The 23849-nt window shown below is 49.0% G+C and overlaps 1 protein-coding gene across 12 annotated transcripts; it reads left to right on the top strand.

The window, feature by feature from the left end:
- LOC135261528 (chromodomain-helicase-DNA-binding protein 4-like) lies at positions 1-23096 on the top strand. Of its 12 annotated transcripts, none has more exons than XM_064347941.1 (43): positions 2-179; positions 827-855; positions 886-964; positions 2904-3022; positions 3211-3483; positions 4211-4329; positions 4603-4931; positions 5392-5516; positions 5651-5786; positions 5871-6040; positions 6695-6934; positions 7157-7360; positions 7824-8035; positions 8390-8521; positions 8635-8734; positions 11486-11677; positions 12093-12293; positions 12544-12681; positions 12823-12944; positions 13153-13326; positions 13531-13672; positions 13929-14060; positions 14483-14600; positions 14717-14841; positions 14955-15047; positions 15387-15528; positions 16011-16180; positions 17129-17306; positions 17958-18044; positions 18136-18227; positions 18325-18458; positions 18747-18891; positions 19005-19179; positions 19544-19603; positions 19712-19824; positions 19957-20200; positions 20366-20437; positions 20648-20803; positions 21111-21219; positions 21588-21720; positions 22031-22226; positions 22441-22604; positions 22810-23096. In XM_064347941.1, exons 1-43 carry the CDS (start codon positions 74-76, stop codon positions 22822-22824), a joined length of 6195 nt encoding a protein of 2064 aa, XP_064204011.1. In that variant the 5' UTR covers positions 2-73; the 3' UTR covers positions 22825-23096. The 12 variants fall into 12 exon arrangements, with proteins under 12 accessions (XP_064204014.1, XP_064204013.1, XP_064204011.1 ...); XM_064347940.1 differs by having other exon boundaries at positions 17129-17318; positions 20369-20437; XM_064347938.1 differs by having other exon boundaries at positions 17129-17318.
- Positions 23097-23849: the final 753 nt, after the last annotated feature.

Here is a 23849-nt window from a genome sequence, read left to right as displayed (position 1 = left end):
GGATGTCTGCCCCCTGATCCCTTTGTGTGTATGTGAGGGGTGTTAGTAAAAGAGAGGGAGACGACGAAGGCGTATGTCACACACTGGACAATATTTGAACATTTCTAGCAAGCTAACGTGTTTTTCCTGCCTGCAGAAAACTAATACGGAAAGGAGCTGTTTCAGCGTGAGACCATCTGGTAACACCGTCCCTGTTCATTGACCGATTTTAAACAGTAAAATATTTGAAGTAGAGTGAATAGCTAGCTTGGTATTTGCGTTTGAGGTTCCTACTGGTGACCTAACATTCCAAGACCAACCGAACAAGGAACAAAAAGTATTCTGCCATTCATTATTAAGCCAGATTCACATGGATCGAGTACACTCTATCGAAGCCTGTTTCTCAGATTTTATGTAGCTAGGGAACGTGCAGCTGGCTAGTTAAATATATGCAAATAGCCAGGTAGCTAGCAAGCTAACGACAGAATAAGCAAGGTAGATAGTTGATAGAAAATTACATGTCCCATAACTAGCGAGCAATATAGTCTAAGGTTAGCTAGCCATCTAGGTATATAGAGTAAGTCAACTCAAGTTCGTGGATGGTTTCTTTTCGTCTTTTTGGAGGGTAAGTTTAAGGCGGCTTTGGCTGCATATGAATAGATGTTTAACTGAGCAGTTAGCTAGCCGCCGCTGTCCTGTGCTTGTCGATTTTGTTTGTTCAGTTTTGTCGTGGAGCAAAAGGCACGTTTAACGTTATCTAAGCTTCCGTTTTCTTCCCCCCCCCCTTTCCTTCACCTGTATTCCTCTTTCCGATTTTCACTCCTCCGTCTTCGACGTTAACATTCAGGACTGAGTGGGACACATCGGATTAAACTACATTAATTTAGCTAGCTGGCGAGCTAGCTAAATTTGAACAAAAACATGTCCGGGAGTGAAGAGGACAGGAACGATTTTGGACCATCCGAAGATCGGTCCCTGATACAAGGTAAGATTTATCTTGGCAGCTGTACGCGCAAAAAGGCTCGTGCTAGTGATGTAACGGTAGCGCGAACGTTAAGTGAATGAAATATTGCTTGTTGAACAGCCATCTATGTAACGTTATTAGTTTAAACGTAGATGGCTAGCTAGCTAACAAGCCAACACGGCTAATAACTGGCTTGCCAAGCAAAATAGGTTAGTGATGGGCTAGCTAGTTTGCTATGCTAACCATGAACGGAATCCCAGTAACTTCGCCTAACTGGCCGGTTAACTCGTTATGGAGCGAATTTCAGGTATTTAGCTAGCAAGGTAAATTTAAATAACCCTATCATATGGCAATAGTATTTTTCCTAGTTCGTGCTAGCTAAGTTGGCAAGCTGGTCAGTTGGCTAGTTGACGTCCGCTGTTTTAACAATAGCAGGCTAGCTGAGTTACTTCTCAATCGAAAGTTGGTTAGCAAGCTAGCTTTGTAAGTTTACGACAATGTGAAACATTTTGGTAAATTTTAAAACAAGATAGAAAAGTAATAGATATATTCCGGACGGCTATACCACGGTTGGTTGGTTTGCCGCCAGGTTCAATATGGAATTAAAATGCCGGTTTCTTTGGCGCAGTTGGCAGACTGCGGCCTACCGGTATCTTCACGTGCGAATGGCTGAGCTGCTAGCTAACGCTAGCACATGCTAACTAATGACGATAAGGCATTGTGTTGTGATCACGATTATACTCCGTTTCCTTTGTGCATCTATGATCTGAATTTTAGGGACCTGTCGCAACCCATATTTATAATTGGAACATGATGTTAGAAAGCTGAAATGAAAACTTTTAAAGATTTTTTTCTCAAACATTATCTTTGAGCGAGTAATGAATTTGTTTTCGCAGTTTGGCTAGCTGCCAGTTCCGGAATTTTTTTTATATTTCAGGCGATTTAATACATTTATGTTCAGTACAGCTTGCAGTTTATGTATTTTGTGATATTTTTGAACAAGTTATATTTTACATTTTTCAGTTCATTGTAGGTGCAGTGTTAATGCTAAGCACCGGTAAGACGCCATTTGTCATTAAACGGTTAGCTAACAATTGTCAATGAATTGTGTAACGTTAGTCGGCTACATTTTCACCCGGAAGTATGAAAGAATTTTATTTGGCCAGCAATATAAATATCTTTAGCATGTATTTGGCCAGCAATATAAATATCTTTAGCATGGGCTGTGTTAAGTAAACGTACTATAGTCGGTTTATAAACCAAGTGAAATGTAAAGTGAAATATAAAGACAAATGCTAACTTAATGTTATATCACGCAGAAATGCAAATGAATGCATAACGAAGTAGCGTTAGGTTGCTAGCTATCGTATTTGCAAAAGCTGTAATGCAAATTGCAAACTTCTCATCACCACTAAATGTAGCTCAGAAAAAATCCGCGATTGTGTACTATACTGAATTCGGTTTTCTTCCCCCCCACCCAACCGTGGAGGGTTGGAATATTGTTGGACGCTTGCTAGGCAGAACTTGTTTGACAAGTTTCCATCCCATTTGAGAATATAAGGGTCTCCAGCACGTAAACGGATTCAATAGTCAGTTACTACACAAGCAAAGTACTCTAAAGTTGTGGTTCTGTTAGTTACCCGTTCATAAATGATGTACTTGGAAGACACCTTTATCCTGATGGCATTATACAGCTTAATACTAAAGATAAATAAATAAAAACATTCTTCATATATACAGCATGGTACTTACTGATTTTATTTAGATTAATTTCCATATTCATAAGAGTATAGTGTCCTGGTTGCAAGTCCAATTTCTAGCCTATTACATTGACATACTGGATTAGTCATGTTTTGGTTGTTACCAGTGACGACAACATATAATTATCCCCCTGTTTTCTTGGCGAAGGGTCTTCACCGGGCACTTTTTAAAACTGTTTACATTTCTCGGTCAATGGTAGATGAGGAGGACATGGAGGAAGATATGTCTGAGGGGGAGGCTCCCAAAGTGAAGAAGAAGAAGAAGGCAAAGAAGAGTCGCGAAAGCAAAGGCAGCAAGAGGCAGAGGCTGCGCAGAGAGGTACCATACCTGGCCAGGACCGACCGGTCTGTGCCATATCCCCTTTCCAGCCGTCTTGCATAAGTGTGCAGCTGCACACTCGCTCCGCCTTCCCTGTGGAATTTCTGAAATTTCTTTTGAGTCTGTTTGTTTTCCTTATGCTTATGCTCACACTACTCTTTTTTTTCTGCTGTCTCTTTTTTTTAAAGGACCTGGCGGGCAGCTCTCCAGAAATGGCGGAAGGCCCAAACGGGGGAGACGGGGACGAAAGGGACGGCGACGGAGCGGGCCGGTCGGACAGCGAGGGCAGCGACTACACCCCGGGCAGGAAAAAGAAGAAGAGGGCGAGCACAACGAAAGAGAAGAAGAGAGGGACCAGTGGTGAGAGGGAGAGGAGTGCCGCAGTGTCATCCGGAGGGAAGAGTAAACGGAAGGAGCAGGAGCCAGAGGAAGAGGATGAAGAGGAGGATGAAGACAGCCAGGTGAGATTAGGCATGGCTTAAAACAGTGGTAACCGACCCAGTTACTGGAGATCTACCATCCTCTAGGTTTTAATTAAACATAAATAGTCAGGACAACCAATGCAGTCAAATATAAATCAAACGGTCAATGTGGAATTACTGTAATCTCACATAATCTGTGGAAGAGTTCACTTGGGCCATTATTTCATTAGCTGCCTTTTCAGCAAGGATAAATCTGTTTATACACAATATTTGCTTTGAGTCAACTGCTTAGCAAGCAAAGCGAGAAGATAACTGATGTCAAGCTGGCTAGTTAACCAGTTAGCCAAGCATCATTTAAAATTCTTTTGGTCAGTCCAGCTCGCACACAGGCACACGCGCGCCCACACAGAAAGACCGGGAAGGAGTAGGAGAGCGATCTAATTGCTTCAAGAAACTCCCTGAAAGTCGGCTGTGTGTATTGCTGCCACCTACTGACAGGAATGCTCCATGCTACGGCATTGAGTATTCATTAATTCAAGGCGTTATTGTGGATCGCCACGGACTAAATTAGTTCCAGTCACATGCACTGATTCAGAATTGAACAGCATTCTGTACATCTGTATATGTTAAAATGGAGGCTAGATTATCGATGCGTGAGTTTATTATTTTGCACCTGCCAGCATGAACATGAGCATAAATTAAACAAAAACATAGGCTAAAAGATCTTGAAGGACAAGGTCTTCATATGTATGCATGTCACTTTCAGGAGCCAAAGAGCTCTTCCCAGCTGCTGGATGACTGGGGGATGGAAGACATCGATCATGTCTTCACTCAGGAAGACTACCGTGCCCTCACTAACTACAAGGCATTCAGCCAGTTTGTCAGGTACCTTTTTCCACCTGTGTATATATTATGGGATTTTATAAATTCCTGCCATTTTTTTTTCTCTACCGCCCCCCCCCCCCCCCTCCTGTCCCTCTTGCTAGGCAGTATGTCTACTTTTTGTGTTGGATGTCTGTGTCTTTTAGTGTACTTTCCTTTCCCCCCCACTTACTCTACCTCCATGTCCTCTGTCTGCCCTGTCCTGAGATGCATCTTCTGCTCTCCGTCTCGCTCTCACTCTCTCCTCACAGTCTTTTTTACCCCCCCTGTCCGCAGGCCCCTCATCGCCGCGAAGAACCCCAAGATTGCGGTGTCGAAGATGATGATGGTCCTGGGTGCGAAGTGGCGGGAGTTCAGCACCAACAACCCGCTGCGGGGCTCAGCCAGCGCCACCGCCGCCCTGGCGGCCGCCACGGTCGCTGCCACTGTGGAGAGCATGGTAGCCAGCGGGACCGAGGGGGGGTCGCCGACGGCGGCACCCGCAGCCACCACCACCACCACCACCACCACCCCCCTGGCCATTCCCGCGCCCCCTCCGCCAGCCGAACCCCCGGCGACGGCCCCCGTCCCACCCCTGCGAAAGGCTAAGACAAAGGAGGGAAAAGGTACCGTGTGTGTTTGGTGTACAGTTAATTACCCTTCACTTATTAGAAAAAAAATATTGAACTTGCTTTACATACCACTTTGGCTACAGGCACTTACCAAATGAATTAGCTGTAACATTAATACGACTATTTGTTTTAAAAAGAACGCTTTGAGCTTAGTTTACCTTTATTGGTTTAAATGGTTCATTCTTTTTTGTGGCAGAAAAATTGTGCGATGCACAATGTGCAAAAATGTAGACCCCCAAAGTTTTAAAATATCAATATTTATTAGATACCTTGCATGGTTAAAAAGGTACACAGTTTGAGAAACGGGCCATTAGCATCAAAGCTAGTCACTTTCCTCCGTGGGTTCTGCTCTGTTCCTGAGCTCCTGTAGACATCATCCCAAAGGTAGTTGTGAATGAGTGCGCTGGTTTCACCTTTAGCTTTTCTTCTTTTCTGCGGGCTGAACTCGACTCAGGTCCCAACGCGCGTAAGAAGCCCAAGCCGCCTCCCAAACCCCAGGAGAAGAAGGTGAAGACCAAGAAGGTGGCTCCGCTCAAGATCAAGCTGGGCGGCTTCAACAGCAAGCGCAAGAGGTCCTCGGTAAGAGCCATTTCTCCCCCCTCCCCACCCCCTCCCCGCTCTCTTCTCCACCCTCTTCCCTTCTGTGCTCGGCTTCCCTCGATTAGCCCAGGCCCTCACCGCCCCCCGTCCCTCCCTCCCTCCCTCCCTTCCAGAGCGAGGAGGACGATGTGGACGTGGACAGCGACTTCGACGATGGCAGCATGAACAGCTTCTCCGTGTCGGACGGCTCCAACAGCCGCAGCAGTCGCTCGAAGAAGAAGACCAAAACCGCCAAGAAGAAGAAGAAAGGTGAGCCTGCACCTGGCGAAGGAGCAGACTCTCAGTCTCATTGTTTCAAAGTACTAACCCCCACCCCTTTTCGCCGTCTCGTAGTTGAGGACGACGCTGATGGGTATGAGACAGACCACCAGGACTACTGCGAGGTGTGCCAGCAGGGCGGCGAGATCATCCTGTGTGACACCTGCCCCCGGGCCTACCACATGGTGTGCCTGGACCCCGACATGGAGAAGGCCCCCGAGGGAACCTGGAGCTGCCCCCACTGCGTGAGTCCTTCTCCCTTATCTGTACCCCAGCTTTTAAAAGCTACCCCTACTTACAACATCACCACAGTCCAAGATAACCCGCTGTACCACTTACTATACTACCACCACTCACCACAATAATCTGCTACACCACTCTATATGCCACCAAACACCACAATTGCATGCTATACCACTCCCTGTACCACTGCCACAAGCCACAGCAGTACCAAGCTATGCCAAACGCTTTAACAAGCTACCGCCACTCTATTATACATTATGAATATGCCGTTACCACAGCAGTAACGCGCTCCCCTCCCACTCAGCTGCTTCATTACACCTGAACCACAGCGACGAGCTGCCAACCGGCTCCACTCACCCGTCACCCTACAGCTCCAGCACATCAATGTCATGCTACGCCCGCCCACCCTCCTGTCACTTTACAACAAATCTAGCTGTTATAGCACTTAGCGCCCAGTGTCCCACTTGCCCATGCGTGCCACTTTACCTCAGCGCTGTTCACCATTAACAGAAGCCTTAGCAAAAGCACCAGTTGTGGCCGTGGGGCTGTGGAGGCCAAGGTTCAGCAGTGCTTTTGGCCGTGGGCCATGGTTGACATAGCTCAGCTTTGCCCCTGTGTATCTGAAGCGTGAGCCCCTCCTCCTCTCTCCCCTCCAGGAGAAGGAAGGCGTGCAGTGGGAGGCGCGGGAGGAGGCGTCGGATGGCGAAGAGGAGAATGACGCCGACGCGAGGATGGAGACGGAGGAGGACGACCACCACATGGAGTTCTGCAGGGTGTGCAAAGACGGGGGCGAGCTGCTGTGCTGCGACTCCTGCCCCTCCTCCTACCACATCCACTGCCTCAACCCGCCCCTGCCGGAGATACCCAATGGGGAGTGGATCTGCCCACGCTGCACTGTAAGTCAGTCAATCAAGGCGGAGGAGAGAGTGATGTGTTAGAATCAGATTGGCAGGGACCAGGAAGCCAAGGGAGAGTGTGAAAGGGCAGGACTTGCCAAAGCGGATTGATGAGAGGAACCTGGGGCTGCTGGGGGACTTATCCATGTCATTGTGAGACTATTGGCTGACTCATAGTGAAAGTGCCTGTGCTCTGCTAACATCCTCTCTTGTGTTCCCCAGTGTCCAGCCATGAAGGGTAAAGTCCAAAAGATTCTTACCTGGCGCTGGGGACAGCCACCACCCCCCACACCTGTGCCCCGCCCCCCTGACCTCCAGCCTGACGCCCCAGACCCCGCCCCTCTTGCTGGCCGCCCTGAGAGAGAGTTTTTCGCCAAGTGGAGCAACATGTCGTATTGGCACTGCTCCTGGGTTTCTGAGCTGCAGGTACGCACGCACACACACATACAAACACACCACCTGAATAGGTAAAATGCACAACTTTCTATGGCATAACTAACTTAATTGTAGAATATGCCTTAAACTTTATGGTGCCTTAAAATGTATGCCCAACTATACGTACTAGCCAGAGTACTAAGGTTTAGATTTTATGCTGCCAATAGAGGAGACTTTTTTCCAGTGCTATAAGTCTGTGTTGGTATTTGTGTGAGGTGGTAGGGAATGGAAGCTTTCAGGACAAAACTCTACAGCTACAGTTTCACTCGATTACCAGAGTTGTGAGGTCATCGAACGGGCTGAACGGAGCGTTCTCTCACTGCGCCTGAAGCCCGTTTCACGTTGTTTCCGTACGTCCAGCTCCATAAGTTTCCCCTTCAGTGTAGGTGTGTTGCTGTGGCGTATGGCACCGCCAGTTCATCACCATAACGCCGCTCTTCCCTCTGCTGCGCAGTTGGAGCTGCACTGTCAGGTGATGTTCCGGAACTACCAGCGCAAGAACGACATGGACGAGCCTCCATCCCTGGACTTCGGCGTCGAGGGAGACGAGGACAAGAGCGTGAAAAGGAAGAACAAAGACCCCCTCTACGCCCAGATGGAGGAGAGGTTTTACCGCTTCGGCATCAAGATGGAGTGGATGATGATCCACCGCATCCTCAACCATAGGTAACCACTCCATAACAACCATCTCAACCATAGGTAACCACTCCATAACAACCATCTCAACCATAGGTAACCACTCCATAACAACCATCTCAACCATAGGTAACCGTTCCATAACAACCTGCTCAACCATAGATAACCACTCCATAACAACCATCTCAACCATAGGTAACCGTTCCATAACAACCTGCTCAACCATAGGTAACCGTTCCATAACAACCTGCTCAACCATAGATAACCGCTCCATAACAGCCATTTAAACCACTCTGTAAGGGGTGCCTGTGTCCTGGACAAATATGATCCAATGTCATTTAAAAAATAAGTCCGTAAACAGCGTTTCTCTCTTCTGCCTCTCAGCGCTGACAAGAAGAACAACGTTCACTACCTGATAAAGTGGAGGGACCTGCCCTATGACCAGGCCACCTGGGAGGCTGAGGACATGGACATCCCAGACTACGACACCTACAAGCAGCAGTACTGGAACCACAGGTGCAGTACTGCACAGCTAGGCGCATAGAGAACTATCCCCTAAGCCTGCGTCAGTCCTCACACGTTAACACATCTGTCTCTCTCCCTCTCTTTCCCTTTCTCCCTCCCCCTAGGGAGCTGATGATGGGAGAGGAAGGAAGGCCAGGGAAGAAGCTGAAGATTAAGGGGAAGCTGAAGAGGAGTGACAGGCCCCCAGAGAACCCAGTTGTGGATGTAAGGACACTTCTTTTTTACTTATTAATTGGTCTACAGTAGCTCACACAAACACTTATTTACTGGCTATTAGTGTAAGGGAGCTGCCATACCACAACTGTGTACAAGCCAGGAGATACACCTGAGGAAATCTCCTAAACTAAAAGGGTAAAATGGGAGGGGGGTGCTATTAAAGATGGACAAATCATTTAATTATTCGAGCTTGCAATTTGCGTAACAGATGAATGTCTGCAGTAAGAAATGGGGTATATTGTATGTGTAGTTGCAGCATCTGGACAGAGGAGGCAGTACAGACCCTGGCCTCGGCCACACCTCTTACAGCCGGCCTGCACCAGTGCCTTTGGATTGCTGGGCAGGTTAGCATTGGTGCAGTCAGAGCAGGAAGGGAGGCAGTGCCCAGCAGTGAAGGCAGTCATAGTGGATAGCTAGCTGCTAGGTTCCAGTGTTATGGAAGGTGCTGAGGTGAGGCTGTCGGACATTTTCATGTGTTATACCTGATGATGCTAATGTGCTAATGTTGGTGGAATCAAAACTGAGGACATAAAGCTTGCCTGCAATTTATGGCGATGGAATTAACTTTAAATTAAGCTAAATTAAGATGTATTAATGGGAGGTGTGGTTAGTCTAGCTTGTAAGTCAACAGGAGAAACCAAGCTGTCATGGTTTATACAGTGCCCTCCATAATGTTTGGGATGAAGACTTTTTTTATTGATTTGGCTCTGTACTCCACAATTTTACATTGGAAATCAAATCATTCACACGTGGTTACATTTCACATTCTCAGCTTCTATTTAAATGGTATTTTTTATACATTTTGGTTTCACTATGTAGAAATTACAACACTTTTTATACAGACCCCATTTCAGGGCACCATAATGTGGTTTCAGGGGTGTTTAGGATTTGTCAGATTTGTTCATTTGCTTCCTTAGTGCAGGAATAAGAGAGCTTTCAGTATCTAGTCTAGTGTTTATTCTTTTTGATTGCCTTTAGAGTCTGTTATTGGCGTTTGTCAACATGAGGACCAGAGTTGTGCCAATGAAAGTCAAGGAAACCATTATAAGGCTGAAAAATGAGAGAAAAACCGTTAGAGACATAGCCCAAACCTTAGGCTTACCAAAATCAACTGTTTGGAACATCATCAAGAAGAAAGAGAGCACTGGTGAGCTCAGTAATCGCAAAGGGCCTGGCAGGCCAAGGAAGACCTCTACAGTTGATGACCGAAGAATTCTCACCATAATGAAGAAAAACCCCCAAACACCAGTGCAACAGATCAGAAACACTCTTCAGGAGGCAGGCGTGGACGTGTCAGTGACTACTGTCCGCAGAAGACTTCACGAACCAGGGCGTCAGCGCAAGACGATTTTACTTGCATACGCGAGTAAAAGTCTGCCTAGTGCCAGAAAGCGTTTTCATTGGTCGCACTAGTGTGACTGGAATCTCATTGGCCAGATTGACATTTGATTTGTCTCTGCTGTGTGTTCGTGAGCAAGTCTACTCTCCCTACCGTAACGTCTTTGTAGTAACGCGAAGAGACAATAGTATCCGCGTGAACATTTGGACTAGACTAGTGGTGGGTCATTCGCGAAGGAGTGAATGTTAGGAGCAGACTCGCGTATCTGAAGAGCCGATTTTTTTATTTTTTAGTTTACGCTTTTTATAAATGAGCCTATGACGTCTGACTCCTGTAATAACGGTAGCCTAATAAATTATACAGTTAAAGTAGTATTATAATAACAATTTAGTCTGAAGCCAAATATAGCAAGAATGGTGTTTGGCTCCCTCCTGTGTGTGTAGGTAGTGTGAGTGTGAGGGTCTGATTGCACTGCTGCTTGTTATGATGATGTAAGTGGTCGTGAATAGACTGAATAAACTGCATTGAAGTGATGTTTTTTGTTGTGTTCTCATCTGCCAACTGTATGATGCCAAAGAATTTGTTAATGGATTAATAAATTAATGAATCAGTGGGCAAGCCTTTGAAGTGAGCAGCAACAATCCTAGTTTTATAGCCTATTACTGTATATCAATTTATTTGTGTGATGTGGAATTTAAAGGCCATATTATTTAATGAGTTTCATCTGTAATCAAGAGAATTCACAGTCCAAGAATCAATACATAAAGATAAATAGACCAAAAATAAGTAGGTTTTGCACATTATTTTTCTTTTTGATGCAATATGTTCTGTTCTGCGAGTGTGATTTGTTTTGAATGGTTAAGTTTTTTATGCAGTCTATTGTACGGTTTCTCAATACGTAAGAATGGCCTACATTCAATGCATGTGTAATACATCTTTCTGCTTTTCAATTTAAATAGTTTTAATTAAAAATACAAAATGATATATTGGTCATTGGAAAGTAGAGCAAGATTCCATTGAACAATTTAAATTGTATATGTGCACACCAAGATTTTCAACAATAGCTGCCAAGCTGTTATGGGTTGTATATCAGGAAAGAAGTCTTCAGTTTTCAAATGTCAGGAAAGGCTAACTTCCTACCTATGTATCACGCGTTAGACTGAACAACGTTTTTTCAGATAAACAAATGAGTTTCATGTTTTGTTTCATGGAAATCTAAGGATGTTTTCCATCTTCTATCGGTTTTCCATTAATGAAGGGCAATGCGTGTACTCAAATGTCCCCTATACTGCTTCTTGGCCTAAAAGCCTGTTCAGAAAATTCTAGAAGGTCTGGTATTAACAGCAGAGCTTTGAGTCTAGTTTTTGGCATTGACCCCTCCCCTGCACCTCCCAATCTAGCCCACGATCAAGTTTGAGCGGCAGCCGGACTACCTGGACAGCACGGGTGGCACTCTGCACCCCTACCAGCTGGAGGGGCTCAACTGGCTGCGCTTCTCCTGGGCACAGGGCACCGACACCATCCTGGCCGACGAGATGGGTTTGGGCAAGACTGTCCAGACCGCAGTCTTCCTCTACTCGCTCTATAAGGAGGTGTGTGTGTGTGTGTGTTTTTGTGCTCTGTGTTTCGGGGTTAAGTGTTACAATTGTCCCCCCGTTGGTTTGAGGGTATCCCAGGTGTTTAGGAAGTCCCGTCCGTGTGGTCACTGACGTTCTGTGTCTGTGGACAAACGGACAAGGACTCAGAGAAGCTCTGTCCTTTAAAGGGGACTTTATCCTGAGTGGGGATTCTGTCCTAAAGGCAGGACGGCACAATGCTCTCTTTCTCCTTACGCCCCCCCCTTTTTACTTTCCACCCCCCTAGTTCCCTGTCCTAGGCTTCCTTCCATCCTTTAAGAGTCTTTCAATCTCTTTAGCTCATTGGTCTCCTGTTGTCTCACCTGTGCTTTCTCTTTTTCTTTGAGTTGTTGTGTTCAGGAAGTGACTCATTTGTCTATTTCCTCCTCAGGGCCATTCCAAGGGCCCGTTCCTGGTGAGTGCCCCTCTCTCCACCATCATAAACTGGGAGCGTGAGTTTGAGATGTGGGCCCCCGACATGTATGTGGTGACCTACGTAGGCGACAAGGACAGCCGAGCCGTCATCCGGGAGAACGAGTTCTCCTTTGAGGACAACGCCATCCGGGGCGGGAAGAAGGCCTCCAGGATGAAGGTAGGAATGGAGAGAGGATGGATGAAGAATGGAAATGTGCTGCTCTCTTCTCTTTCACGCTCATTCATAATTAAAGTTAAAGCAAGTCTTAAGGCAGAAGTACAGCATGCATGTTAGAAGGGACAGTGGATGGCATTTTGTGTTGTCTTCAGCGTACCACATCCCTGAGTGACGGGGCCAGTGCACTGTAGTGACTGGGCATTCTGGGAAACGGCGTTGCTTATAACTCCTCCTCCTTTCCCATTGGCAGAAAGAGGCGTCGGTGAAGTTCCACGTGCTGCTGACCTCATACGAGCTCATCACCATTGACATGGCCATCCTGGGCTCCATCAACTGGGCCTGCCTGGTGGTGGATGAGGCCCACAGGCTGAAGAACAACCAGTCCAAGGTGAGCAATGGGCTGACCCTGTTCAGCACTGCAGTCAGGCTGTCACGCACTGATTATGATGTCATAATCCCATGTCACTGTTGTCATAAAGTGTTGGTGACCATAGTGACCTGGGGTCTCCCTCTCTGCTCTGGCCCACAGTTCTTCAGGGTGCTGAATAACTACCCCCTGCAGCACAAGCTGCTTTTGACTGGAACCCCACTGCAGAACAACCTGGAAGAGCTCTTTCACCTGCTCAACTTCCTCACCCCAGAGAGATTCAGGTGAGATTCACCTGCAGAATGTGTGTACATGAAGTCTGTGGCTATTTACTAAGACCTTTAGCCTGTGCAAATCCTTTCAGCACACAGAAAATGTAATAACTCAATCAATGATTGGTGCAAAACAAATACCATGGCCAGTCATTGCCTCTGCTTATTGCCATTGCTAATGGTCATTAGCACCATCTCACACACACTCCCCTTCTTTCAGCAACCTGGAGGGCTTCCTGGAGGAGTTTGCGGACATCGCCAAGGAGGACCAGATCAAGAAGCTGCACGACATGCTGGGGCCACACATGCTCAGGAGACTGAAGGCCGACGTCTTCAAGAACATGCCCTCCAAGACAGAGCTGATCGTGCGCGTGGAGCTCAGCCCTATGCAGAAGTGAGTGCTGCTGCGAGGCAGGCTGGATATTTGCAGGCAGTAGGGGATGCGGGGGTCATTTGGAGGGGCACAATTTGATTTGGAGGATGGAGAGATGAGTAGAGCTACAAATGTTTGTATTTTGATTCTTCTATCACTGCTTGCCCTTGGTAATGTAGTGTAACTGTCCCTTTAAACAGGCCTCATTTTATCTCTGGATTTCAGGAAATATTACAAGTTCATCCTGACCCGCAACTTTGAGGCCCTCAACACCCGTGGAGGTGGCAACCAGGTGTCTCTGCTCAACGTGGTCATGGACCTCAAGAAGTGCTGCAACCACCCCTACCTCTTCCCTGTCGCTGCCATGGTACGGTCCACCACACACAGCTGACTGCTAGGGAGAGGAACCACTGCTAATGTGAAAGGGGGCGGTTTGTTATTAACCACACTGATGGTGGTATTGTTGGGGCCATTGATATTAGTCAGTGAAGTACTAAGGAGTGTGCTTTAGTAAGGTATTTTTGAAGTGTTCTTTTGCACTGCAATTGAATCTGTGCTCAAGCAGGTGTTGATTTTGGGAGGAGCATGTTTGTGATGTTTGTGTGGCTGATTTCTGGTTGCAGGAAGCGCCGAAGATGCCCAATGGCATGTATGACGGCAGCGCCCTGACCAAAGCGGCGGGAAAGCTGATGCTGCTGCAGAAGATGCTAAGGAAGCTGAAGGACGACGGCCATAGAGTGCTCATCTTCTCCCAGGTGCCCACCCTCGCCCCACCTGCCACCCGCCTACGTCGCACCTACACCCCGCCTACAGCCCACCTACACCCTGCCTGTGACAACGGTCTCGTGGGCTCAGTCTCTCTCTCTTTCTCTCTCAATCACTCACGCGCACACACACACACACCGTCAAGTAATTGTGACTGAACTTTTTGCTTACATGGTGGGAGAAGCCACTGTATTTTATGAACTAATCAAACGATTTTGCATGAACATTCTTATAGGAAAATGTGATTCATTCAGGTCATTTGGTAACTGATGATAAGGCATAATGGCTCCATCCATTTTGGGGGTCCTGAGGCCCCACTCCCATCACTAACCAGAAGTAAACCCCCAAATGTGATGTTTCACCACTTTGTCTTTCTCTCAACTTACACAAAATTGAACGCCTCCCTCCTCAGATGACAAAGATGTTGGATCTGCTGGAGGACTTCCTGGAGAACGAAGGGTACAAGTATGAGCGCATCGACGGAGGCATCACCGGAGGGATGAGGCAGGAAGCCATCGACCGGTTCAACGGTAAGTTCGAAAACCTTCTTCCTCGACTCTGTGACACTTAATCAGTTCGGTAATGATGTTAAAGTCTCTCTCTCTCTCTCTCTCTCTGTCTGTGTATCTCTCTCTTGTTCTCTCAGCCCCCGGAGCACCTCAGTTTGTCTTCCTGCTGTCGACGAGGGCGGGAGGCCTGGGTATCAACCTAGCAACCGCCGACACGGTCATCATCTACGACTCCGACTGGAACCCCCACAACGACATTCAGGTAGGCCACCTCCCACTCAGCCACCTCTCATCCTCCAGTCGTGCTGTGTTTTTGATATCCTGTAATTACACTCCTCCGCTCTCTCCCTCCCTTTCTCTACGTCCCTCCCTCAGGCATTCAGTCGAGCTCACCGTATCGGTCAGAATAGGAAGGTGATGATCTACCGCTTCGTCACCAAGGCCTCCGTGGAGGAGAGGATCACTCAGGTCAGCACCGCTAATCTCTTACAGCGCCTCCTGCTGGAGTGTACACTGTCTGCATTGTGTGATCACTGAGGCATACATCAGCCCCTTTACTGCTAGTGATGAGTGTCCACTATCTTCACTGCTAGCGCTGAGTGTCCACACTCAGCCCTGTGCTGCATAATCAGTAAGCCAGGCATGTCAGGGCCCTTACTTTGAGCACTAGTGTCCACTATAGCATTCTGTGTAATAAGTGGGACAGCAGTTTTGGCCCCTCACAGTTAACACTAGTGCACACTGCCTGTGCTGTATGAGTAAGGCAGCAATGTCAGCCTTTGAGCGACCCTTGTGTGTGATGCTCAGGTAGCGAAGAAGAAGATGATGCTGACCCACTTGGTGGTGCGGCCCGGGCTGGGCTCCAAGACGGGCTCCATGTCCAAGCAGGAGCTAGACGACATCCTCAAGTTTGGCACCGAGGAGCTCTTCAAAGACGAGATCGGGGAGGGTGAGTCCACCTGTTCCCATGATCCCCTTGCCTGGGCTCCCCCCGTAAGCAGGCGCACGTGCTTCACGCGCCCCCTGTTCGGTCCGTGAGCGGAAAGTTCGACGTGATCGTTCCGTTACACCCGTTTATTTGGAGTTGGAAAAGAGGCTATTTTGACTCCTTTGTGATGGTTGTTGCACTGATTGTCTGGTTGCTAATTGCTGGCTGTCAGTCTGATGGAGATGGTTCCCGGGCTGTAATGAGGCTTTTTGTCTATCAGAGTCTGAAACTAGATGGCAAAATGCTTAACGTTTTGATACATTTCCGAGCATATCTGTTGATATAGTCTTTCTAGGTGAAACTTTTAATGTGTTTTGAAAATAACCCTGCACTGTAAATCAGCTGGGATCAAGCTAATTAGTCTTCTGTCACCCACTGTCTCCCCTTTTCCATTTCTGTCCTCTATCCCTGCGTTTCTCTTTCTTTCTCTTTCCCTCTCTTAGGGGACAATAAGGAGGAGGACAGCAGCGTGATCCACTACGACGACAAGGCCATCGACCGGCTGCTGGACCGGAACCAGGACGCCACGGAGGACACGGAGATCCAGAGCATGAACGAGTACCTCAGCTCCTTCAAGGTGGCCCAGTACGTGGTGAAGGACGAGGAGGAGGCGGTGAGTCTGAGCGCGTGCCTGAAGCCCGACCTCGCGACCCAGACTTCCATTTCACACGGTCAATAAGACCGTTAGAGAGAAAACGGCCGCCCGGGTTGCGGAGAATGCATAAATAACTGTTCTAACACCTTTAAGTCATCCCAGATAAGGGCCGCTAGCCAAAGCTAATGAATAACAATGAAATGGTGGTGGCGTTTACACCGTTGGAAGTGAATGGGAGACACCAGGCTGTTATCGCTTCAGTTTAAATAGTCAAATACTTTGAAAAACAGGAACTCTCGAACTGTGAAGAGGATATGTTAAGAAGTGTTTACCTTTGGAAATGATCACATTTACATTTTTTTCTGACTGGAAGACAAACACTTTTCGGTTTAAAAGTGGATTAGTGGGTGGTGTTGTGTGGAAACTGCGATTCGATTGTTCGTCAGAGCTGGCAGTGTATGTAGCCTTATGAGTTTGAATATTAGGTGTCGTAATGGGAGAGAAAACAAACCCAGACCTCCCAGATGAATAAATAGTGCATGTTTCATTATCTAACCTTGGAAATGGGGAATATTTTTGACCAGTGCAGGACTTACAAACATGTCTTCCTTCCATCCTTCTTTCCTTCTTCCCTTCCTGGTCCTATTTTTGGCCTCTCTCTCCCCTCCCCCCTCCTCGGTTATGAATGGGCTGCCCCTCCCCTTACCTCCATTTTTCTCTGCCTTCATTTGGTCTTCCCCCACCCTCTTTCGGCTTGGTCTGAAATGGCCTCCTCTCCCCCTCCCCCCTGCCCCTCCCCCCTCCTCCCTCCTCCCTCCCCTCCTCGCCGTTTCCCCTGGTCTTGATCGGCCCCTCCCCCTTATCCCCTCTCCCCTCCCCCCCTCCGCCCGGACTGGTCTGGGAATGGTCTCTCCCCCCCCCCTCCTCCCTCCGCGCCTGTCGGGGAATGGCGTCTCCCCTCCCCAGGAGGAGGAGGTGCAGCGGGAGATCATTAAGCAGGAGGAGAGCGTGGACCCGGACTACTGGGAGAAGCTGCTCAGGCACCACTACGAGCAGCAGCAGGAGGACCTGGCCCGCAACCTGGGCAAGGGCAAGCGCATCCGCAAGCAGGTCAACTACAACGACGGCTCGCAGGAGGACCGAGGTAGTAGACGGGGTACAGAAAACGCAGCGCACTTCTACTTCCTTTTTTGTGTTATGCACGTCGTTCCCGTTTGTGTCTGTCTGTCCGTTTGTCTGTCCCAGCATCAGTCTGTCTCCTCTTTGTTGTCCCATGATGCTCTCCGGTGCACGTATGCAAGTGGAGACTTTTTTTTTTTTGCACGAGGTGAGTGTGTGTGTGAAATAGCAATCTACTCCTGCCAGCAGAATATGTATTAAAAAAACAGGAAATACACCACTCACTTTGTAGCTTTATAACTGTTTTGTAGGCCTTTGTAAGCTGAACCATAACATTTTAACCTCAGCTGGTTCATGTCATTCTATTACCAGAACCGACGACTCAAATGTACCGTCCTGGTCTCAAAACCAAAACTCATTTTTGAATACAAACATTAAACCAATTCCATAGATCTTATTGCCCACAACTGACATCTTGGTGGAGCCGCTGGTGAAGTGTGTTGGCTGGAGTTGTGTTTGCCCTTTACTCCGACTTCACCCGCTCTTTCTCTCCATTTGACAGAAGCACCTCTGTCTGAGTAATGTTAGTCTCTCAATCCTCTCCTTCACTCTTTGCCTTCCCCTCAGCATCGCCGTGTTTTCAGTGGCTCAATTTCCTCTCTCTCTTCCTCAACAGATTGGCAGGATGACCAGTCGGACAACCAGTCGGATTACTCGGTGGCTTCCGAGGAGGGCGACGAGGACTTTGACGAGCGCTCAGAGGGTAACTGATCCAGCCTGGCCAACCAGAGTCTCAGGTACCGCATGTTAGTGGCGACGTAGCGCGTGAGGCCTAACTCTGTCTCTCTCTGCAGTGAACTCTCGCAGACCCAACAGGAAGGGACTGAGGAATGACAAGGACAAACCGCTGCCCCCCCTGCTGGCCAGAGTGGGAGGCAACATCGAGGTCAGTCTAGGGGCCACGCTCCTCTTCCTATCTGGGAGTACAGATACGCAACATGCCCGTCTGCGCGTGCTGTGCTAACCTCGGTTCTCTCTCTCAGGTGCTGGGTTTCAACGCGCGGCAAAGGAAGGCTTTCCTGAATGCAGTGATGCGTTATGGGATGCCGCCTCAGGACGCCTTCACCACGCAGTGGCTGGTCAGGGACCTGCGAGGGAAGTCTGAGAAGGAGTTTAAGTGAGTGCGAAAGGCCCCCTCTTTTGACTTCCTCTAGCAGGCGCTGCACGTGACCGCTGGGTAACGTTAGCTATGCTAACTAGTGCTGTTGTGCTCCCGAACCCAGCGACTGCACAGTCCCTCTCCTTTTCACTTCATTTTGCTGTGCCAGCATGGTATTGCAATCATGCAGTCAAATCATGTTTCTTCCGAGCATTTAGCAGTAATACTGGTACAGTAGGACAGGATTTGAGTAAGCAGTTAAATATCTCTTTCTCTCTCTGTCTCTCTCTCCCTCCCTCCTCACAGGGCGTACGTCTCCCTCTTCATGCGGCACCTGTGCGAGCCAGGCGCCGATGGGGCGGAGACCTTCGCCGACGGCGTTCCCCGGGAGGGGTTGTCCCGGCAACACGTGCTCACTCGCATAGGCGTGATGTCGCTCATCAGGAAGAAGGTAAGCACCCACCCCCCCCCCCCCCCCCCCGGGTTTGAATGAACGGTCGGGTTGACCCCGCACGGTGCCGTAAACCGGGGCCAGTTTACTGACTGTGGCAGTGTGCTGAACAGGTGCAGGAGTTTGAGCATGTGAACGGCCAGTGGTCCATGCCCTGGATGATGGAGCTGGAGGAGAGCAAGAAGGCCGCCGCTGCTGCCGCCGCCGCTCGCCCCGACTCCCCAGGGAACCCCAAGACCCCGTCCACTGGAACCCCCGCCGACACCCAGCCCAATACCCCTGCCACAGGTACACCGTTACCTCTCCCCTCACTTGTGTGCACACTACTGCACCACACTCCACACTGACAATCACACATACTGTACTGCGCACCAGTACACGTGCTGTACCATTCCTCTCTCCACACACACGCACAATGTACCACTCTACCCCGGCGCACACTGTACCACCTCCTGCTCTGTAGACTGTACCCAAGTTCCACACAGCTGTCCACCATGCTCAGCGCTGTCCTCTGCTTCCCACACTAGCCGAGATACTGTGGTGTTCACGCCCCCTTTGCACGCGTGGCGGGCAGGCACCGTCACTGCCCGCGTTTTGTTTCCGTGCAGTCGTAACGCTCTGTTCTTTTTTTCACCTGTGCCCCCCCCCCCAGCCCCCAAAACGCCCTCCACCGGCACACCCGCAGACACGCAACCCAACACGCCCGCCGCAGGTAACGCGCGCCCCGCTCACTCCGCCCCCGACACGCCCCACGCACCATGCTGGCCCCCCAGCACAGGCTCTGACTCTGTCTCTCTCTCTCTCTTCCCCCCCCCCCCAGATGAACCCGCCAAGTCTGAAGAAGCTGCGAAAGAAACTGAGAAGGAGAAGGAGGAGAAGAATGGAGGAGGAGAAAAGGAGAGCAAGGAGTTGAGCAAGACTGAAGAGCCAGAGGTAAGACTCTTCTGTTCAGTAGTTCTCACAGCTGGTAAGCGTGTTAACATCTGCCTCAGGGCCAGTGGATGAACCCACTGCAGCTCGGTGTTTAAGCTAACGCTAATCTCTGCTGCTCGCTCTTCTCTTCAGGTCATTGCGATCCCTGACGATGAAGAGAAGGCATCCCCCTCTCCCGAGAAGAAAGAGAAAGAGAGCGAGGTAGCGGCGGACGCCCCGGAGAAGGATGCGGGCAACGGAGAGGTGGAGAAAGAGAAGGAGAAAGAGAAAGAGGGAGAGAAGGAAGAGAAAACTGGAGAGGCGGAAGAGAAGGGCTCCCCCGCTGAGGCCAAGCCCGAGGGGTCCGACGGCAAACCCGAGGAGTCCGGGGTCAAAGGTCAGCGTGCCAGGGAAACGGACCTCGTTTCAGATCCAGCTGTGTTCCAGTGGAGCGGATGCCAGTCCATCATTGTAGCATCCAGCGCGGAGGCTAAGCGGTTTCTGCAGTCTGTGAGGGGGACACTAACTTTATTTCTGCTTTCTTTTCCCTATTTTCCCTTAGCAGATGACAAGAAGGAAGAGAAAGAGAAACCTGAGAAGATGGACACCACTCCCCCTGCGGAAGAAAAGAAGGGTAATTCCCTCTCTTTTTACCTCCACCGTCCCTTCCTTCATGAAGCTGTAGTGTAGTAACTGGTCTCCCACTCCTGTCGCACCAGTTAATTCCTCCTATCTTTCCCTCTCCCTCTCTTGCTTTCTCTTTTTCACCTCTCCCTCCTTTTTCTTTTTTTTGTCTCTGTCTCTATCTTTCTCCCGCTTATTTTCTTTCTCTCTCGTTTTACAGAAACGAAAGAAGAGAAGGAGGGCGGGAAGGCGGAGGAGGCCACCAAGCTGCAGAACGGAGAGAGTGTGAAAGAGGGGGCGGCGGGTCAGAGTGAGGAGAAGAAGAAGGCGGGGAAGCAGAGGTTCATGTTCAACATCGCGGACGGAGGGTTCACAGGTGAGCGCTGACGGCCCCGGGGGGGTCTCCAGCTCAGCCTTCCACCGAGCGGCGGAGCGGGCACCATAACGGGACCCGCCGCTTGGGCCCGGATTGGGGGGGAGCAGGGCGTGGGTTTACTCCCAGTCGGTAGCATCTGATGAATGCATGGTGGTCCTCTTCCTCAGCTCTCCTCCGTGTAACTGTGAGGGAAGCTAAGTTTAGCCTCTGAAGAAAACACTTAATGGACTGAACACACACGCTCCTACTGTTTCAGTGTCTGTGTTGCTTGTTTTTTTTCCTCACTCGCTCGCTCGGTTCTCCTCAGAGCTCCACTCCCTGTGGCAGAACGAGGAGAGGGCCGCCACCGTCACCAAGAAGACCAACGAGATCTGGCACCGTCGCCATGACTACTGGCTGCTGGCCGGCATCATACAGTATCCTTTTCCCCACACCTTAACCTGACTCTCCACCAGCTCGGGTCTACATGACTCATTGTCAATATCCAGTTTTTAGGATAAAAAAACCCACAATTGGGGGCATGAAAGATAGCCGATGTGCCGCATGGCGCCGATTATTCACTTTTTTTTTTTTTTTTTTTTTTAATTGTGATTTGATATTGTGCAGCCCTAATATTTGTATATTTGCACAATATTGTGTAATGTTTGAAATCGCTGGTGTAACCGAGGATTGCTTACTTTTTGTGTTTAAAGTAGTGCATGGTGGGATGTATTCTCTAAAAACAGAGGTGTAGCCTGGGGTCCGGGGTCGATCGGGTACGTTCCATAACTCCGCCCCCCTCCAGACATGGCTACGCGCGCTGGCAGGACATCCAGAACGACGTGAAGTACGCCATACTGAACGAGCCCTTCAAGGGCGAGATGAGCCGAGGGAACTTCCTGGAGATCAAGAACAAGTTCCTGGCGAGGAGATTTAAGGTACCGAGACTCTCTCTGCCATAGATTATCCGCTGCTTCCAGTCACTAAATGTAAATGCAGGTTCGATCTGAGACCGGTTGTTGTGGTAGTGATATTAGCTTGGATTTGGTCGCATCTCTCCGAAACCGTTCCAAATATACATCAGCCTTTTTCCTTCATCTGTTTGGCTAGTTGATATTGGGGATATAGTGGGACTCTGTATGAAGAAAATGGGACACATACAGTTAAGACTGGAATGGCGAGTGTGTCCAGGCCATAGTGTGCAATGCAGGCAGCGCTCACGCATGCCCCCCCACCCCACCCCCCCAGCTGCTGGAGCAGGCCCTGGTGATCGAGGAGCAGCTGAGGAGGGCCGCCTACTTGAACATGTCAGAGGATCCCTCCCACCCCTCCATGGCGCTCAACACGCGCTTTAGCGAGGTGGAGTGCCTGGCCGAATCCCACCAGCACCTCAGCAAGGAGTCCATGTCCGGGAACAAGCCCGCCAACGCCGTCCTGCACAAAGGTATCGGCTTCGCCCACCGGCCCTCGCCACCACGGCGACTGCGATGACCACACCCACTTCGAGGTGGATACCGTTTCAGTGCGGGAGGTTTAGCACGGAACCGAGTCCTGGCTCCACTGCCCGCTCCTGCAGAGCATGCTGGAAGTCGGGTTGCGTTCTGCTTTCTCACAAAGCGCTCAAGCCCCCCCACCCCACCCCCTCCTCTTTCCCTCAGTGCTGAAACAGCTGGAGGAGCTGCTCAGTGACATGAAGGCAGATGTCACCCGTCTCCCAGCAACCATTGCCCGGATACCGCCTGTCGCCGTGCGCCTGCAGATGTCAGAGAGGAACATCCTGAGTCGCCTGGCCAGCAGGGGCCCTGAGACGCAGACTCAGCAGGTACCAGACCCCGCCCCCTTGAGCATGTTAACCGGAGGCAGCTATATTACCATGGATACTCTTAGACACTTCACGTTACTTTTGAAGCTTAAACGTGTCTGTTGTATTGAATTTGCTCTTTATGGCACTTTTTTCATTTACAATGATGCAGACAGTAACAGATATGCTCCAATGTTCTTCTTTGGTTCCCTCCCTCCTCTTTAAGGTGTCACAACAGTAGCCTGTCTCAGGCTCCACCTCTTAACTCTTCGCCTCCACATTCCTGATTGGCTCCTGGATGATGACGTGACACCCAAGCTTCTTGAAGCCATACCCCTTTTTCCTGTCCAAGGACATGCTGTGTCAGTAGGCTGATCCCTGGAGGCAGTGAAAATGAAAGCAATTTTATTTTTTGTTTTTTTTTATGTTTCTTCCTTATTATTATTAATATTATTATTATTGTTATATCGTTATGATCTTTTTTGGGGACCTCAAATAAAAATGTAATAATAATCCCGGCTGCTGCTGTTTTGGTATGGAGAAGCTAAGCAAACAGAAAAATACGCTGTGAATGTATGATGCGGGGCTGGAAGTAGTTCAGACTTGTGAGCATGATCGGTTTAAGTACTGTTAATTACCCCAGCTGTGCTTAGGTTGACAGTCCAGTTAGCCCACGAGCTTCCTCACAAAGAGGATCTGATCAGTGTGCTGAGTTTGGTCAGCACTGCCCAACCACATCTCAAGACGTACAAACCAGAGCATTTGCGATCCCAGAAAGGGCAAATGTTGGAGGAACATTGCTTATACCAAAGGGCATAGAAGAATAATTATTGAGCCATTGTTTACTCTCAGGATTAGCCAGAAACTCTGCGAATCCACAGACCGATTTGGCTTCATACATGAGATTACGTTTATTTGAAAATGTTTATCTGTATCATTTGTTTTATGAATCAATGTCAACCAGCTGCACATATCAGGAGATCCCGATATGACTCCGTAAACTCTTAGATTTTTTCTTCTAATTCACCAGGGCAGTGATAATGCTATAGATTTCCATGTAAAAAATGGCTGACTTCATAAAAGCAGTTTTAGGAACTTTTCTGTTGTAGTTAATGAGGAAAGCCAGGTTTTCCACCCAAACATAAAGACACCCCTTGCGGCTTTGGCGTCCACTGATGGCCTTATTGAACCCAGCCTACTTGGTTTACTTAAATCCTTATGGTAATTCAACTAAATTGAGACATGTCAGATCATGAATATCACTAT

The sequence above is a fragment of the Anguilla rostrata genome, chromosome 8 (genome assembly GCF_018555375.3).
Source record: "Anguilla rostrata isolate EN2019 chromosome 8, ASM1855537v3, whole genome shotgun sequence".
Lineage (NCBI taxonomy): Eukaryota > Metazoa > Chordata > Actinopteri > Anguilliformes > Anguillidae > Anguilla > Anguilla rostrata.
Note: the sequence above shows the minus strand (reverse complement) of the source record. Positions and strands in the feature narration are given on the sequence as shown.

Excerpts from the sequence above, each read along its gene's own strand:
- LOC135261528 (XM_064347938.1), top strand. The coding sequence starts at position 74 with ATGTCACACACTGGACAATATTTGAACATTTCTAGCAAGCTAACGTGT. Across the intron at positions 3,023-3,210 it reads GGCAGAGGCTGCGCAGAGAG|GACCTGGCGGGCAGCTCTCC; the intron begins GTACCATACCTG and ends TTTTTTTTAAAG. Across the intron at positions 14,061-14,482 it reads GAGTGCTCATCTTCTCCCAG|ATGACAAAGATGTTGGATCT; the intron begins GTGCCCACCCTC and ends CTCCCTCCTCAG.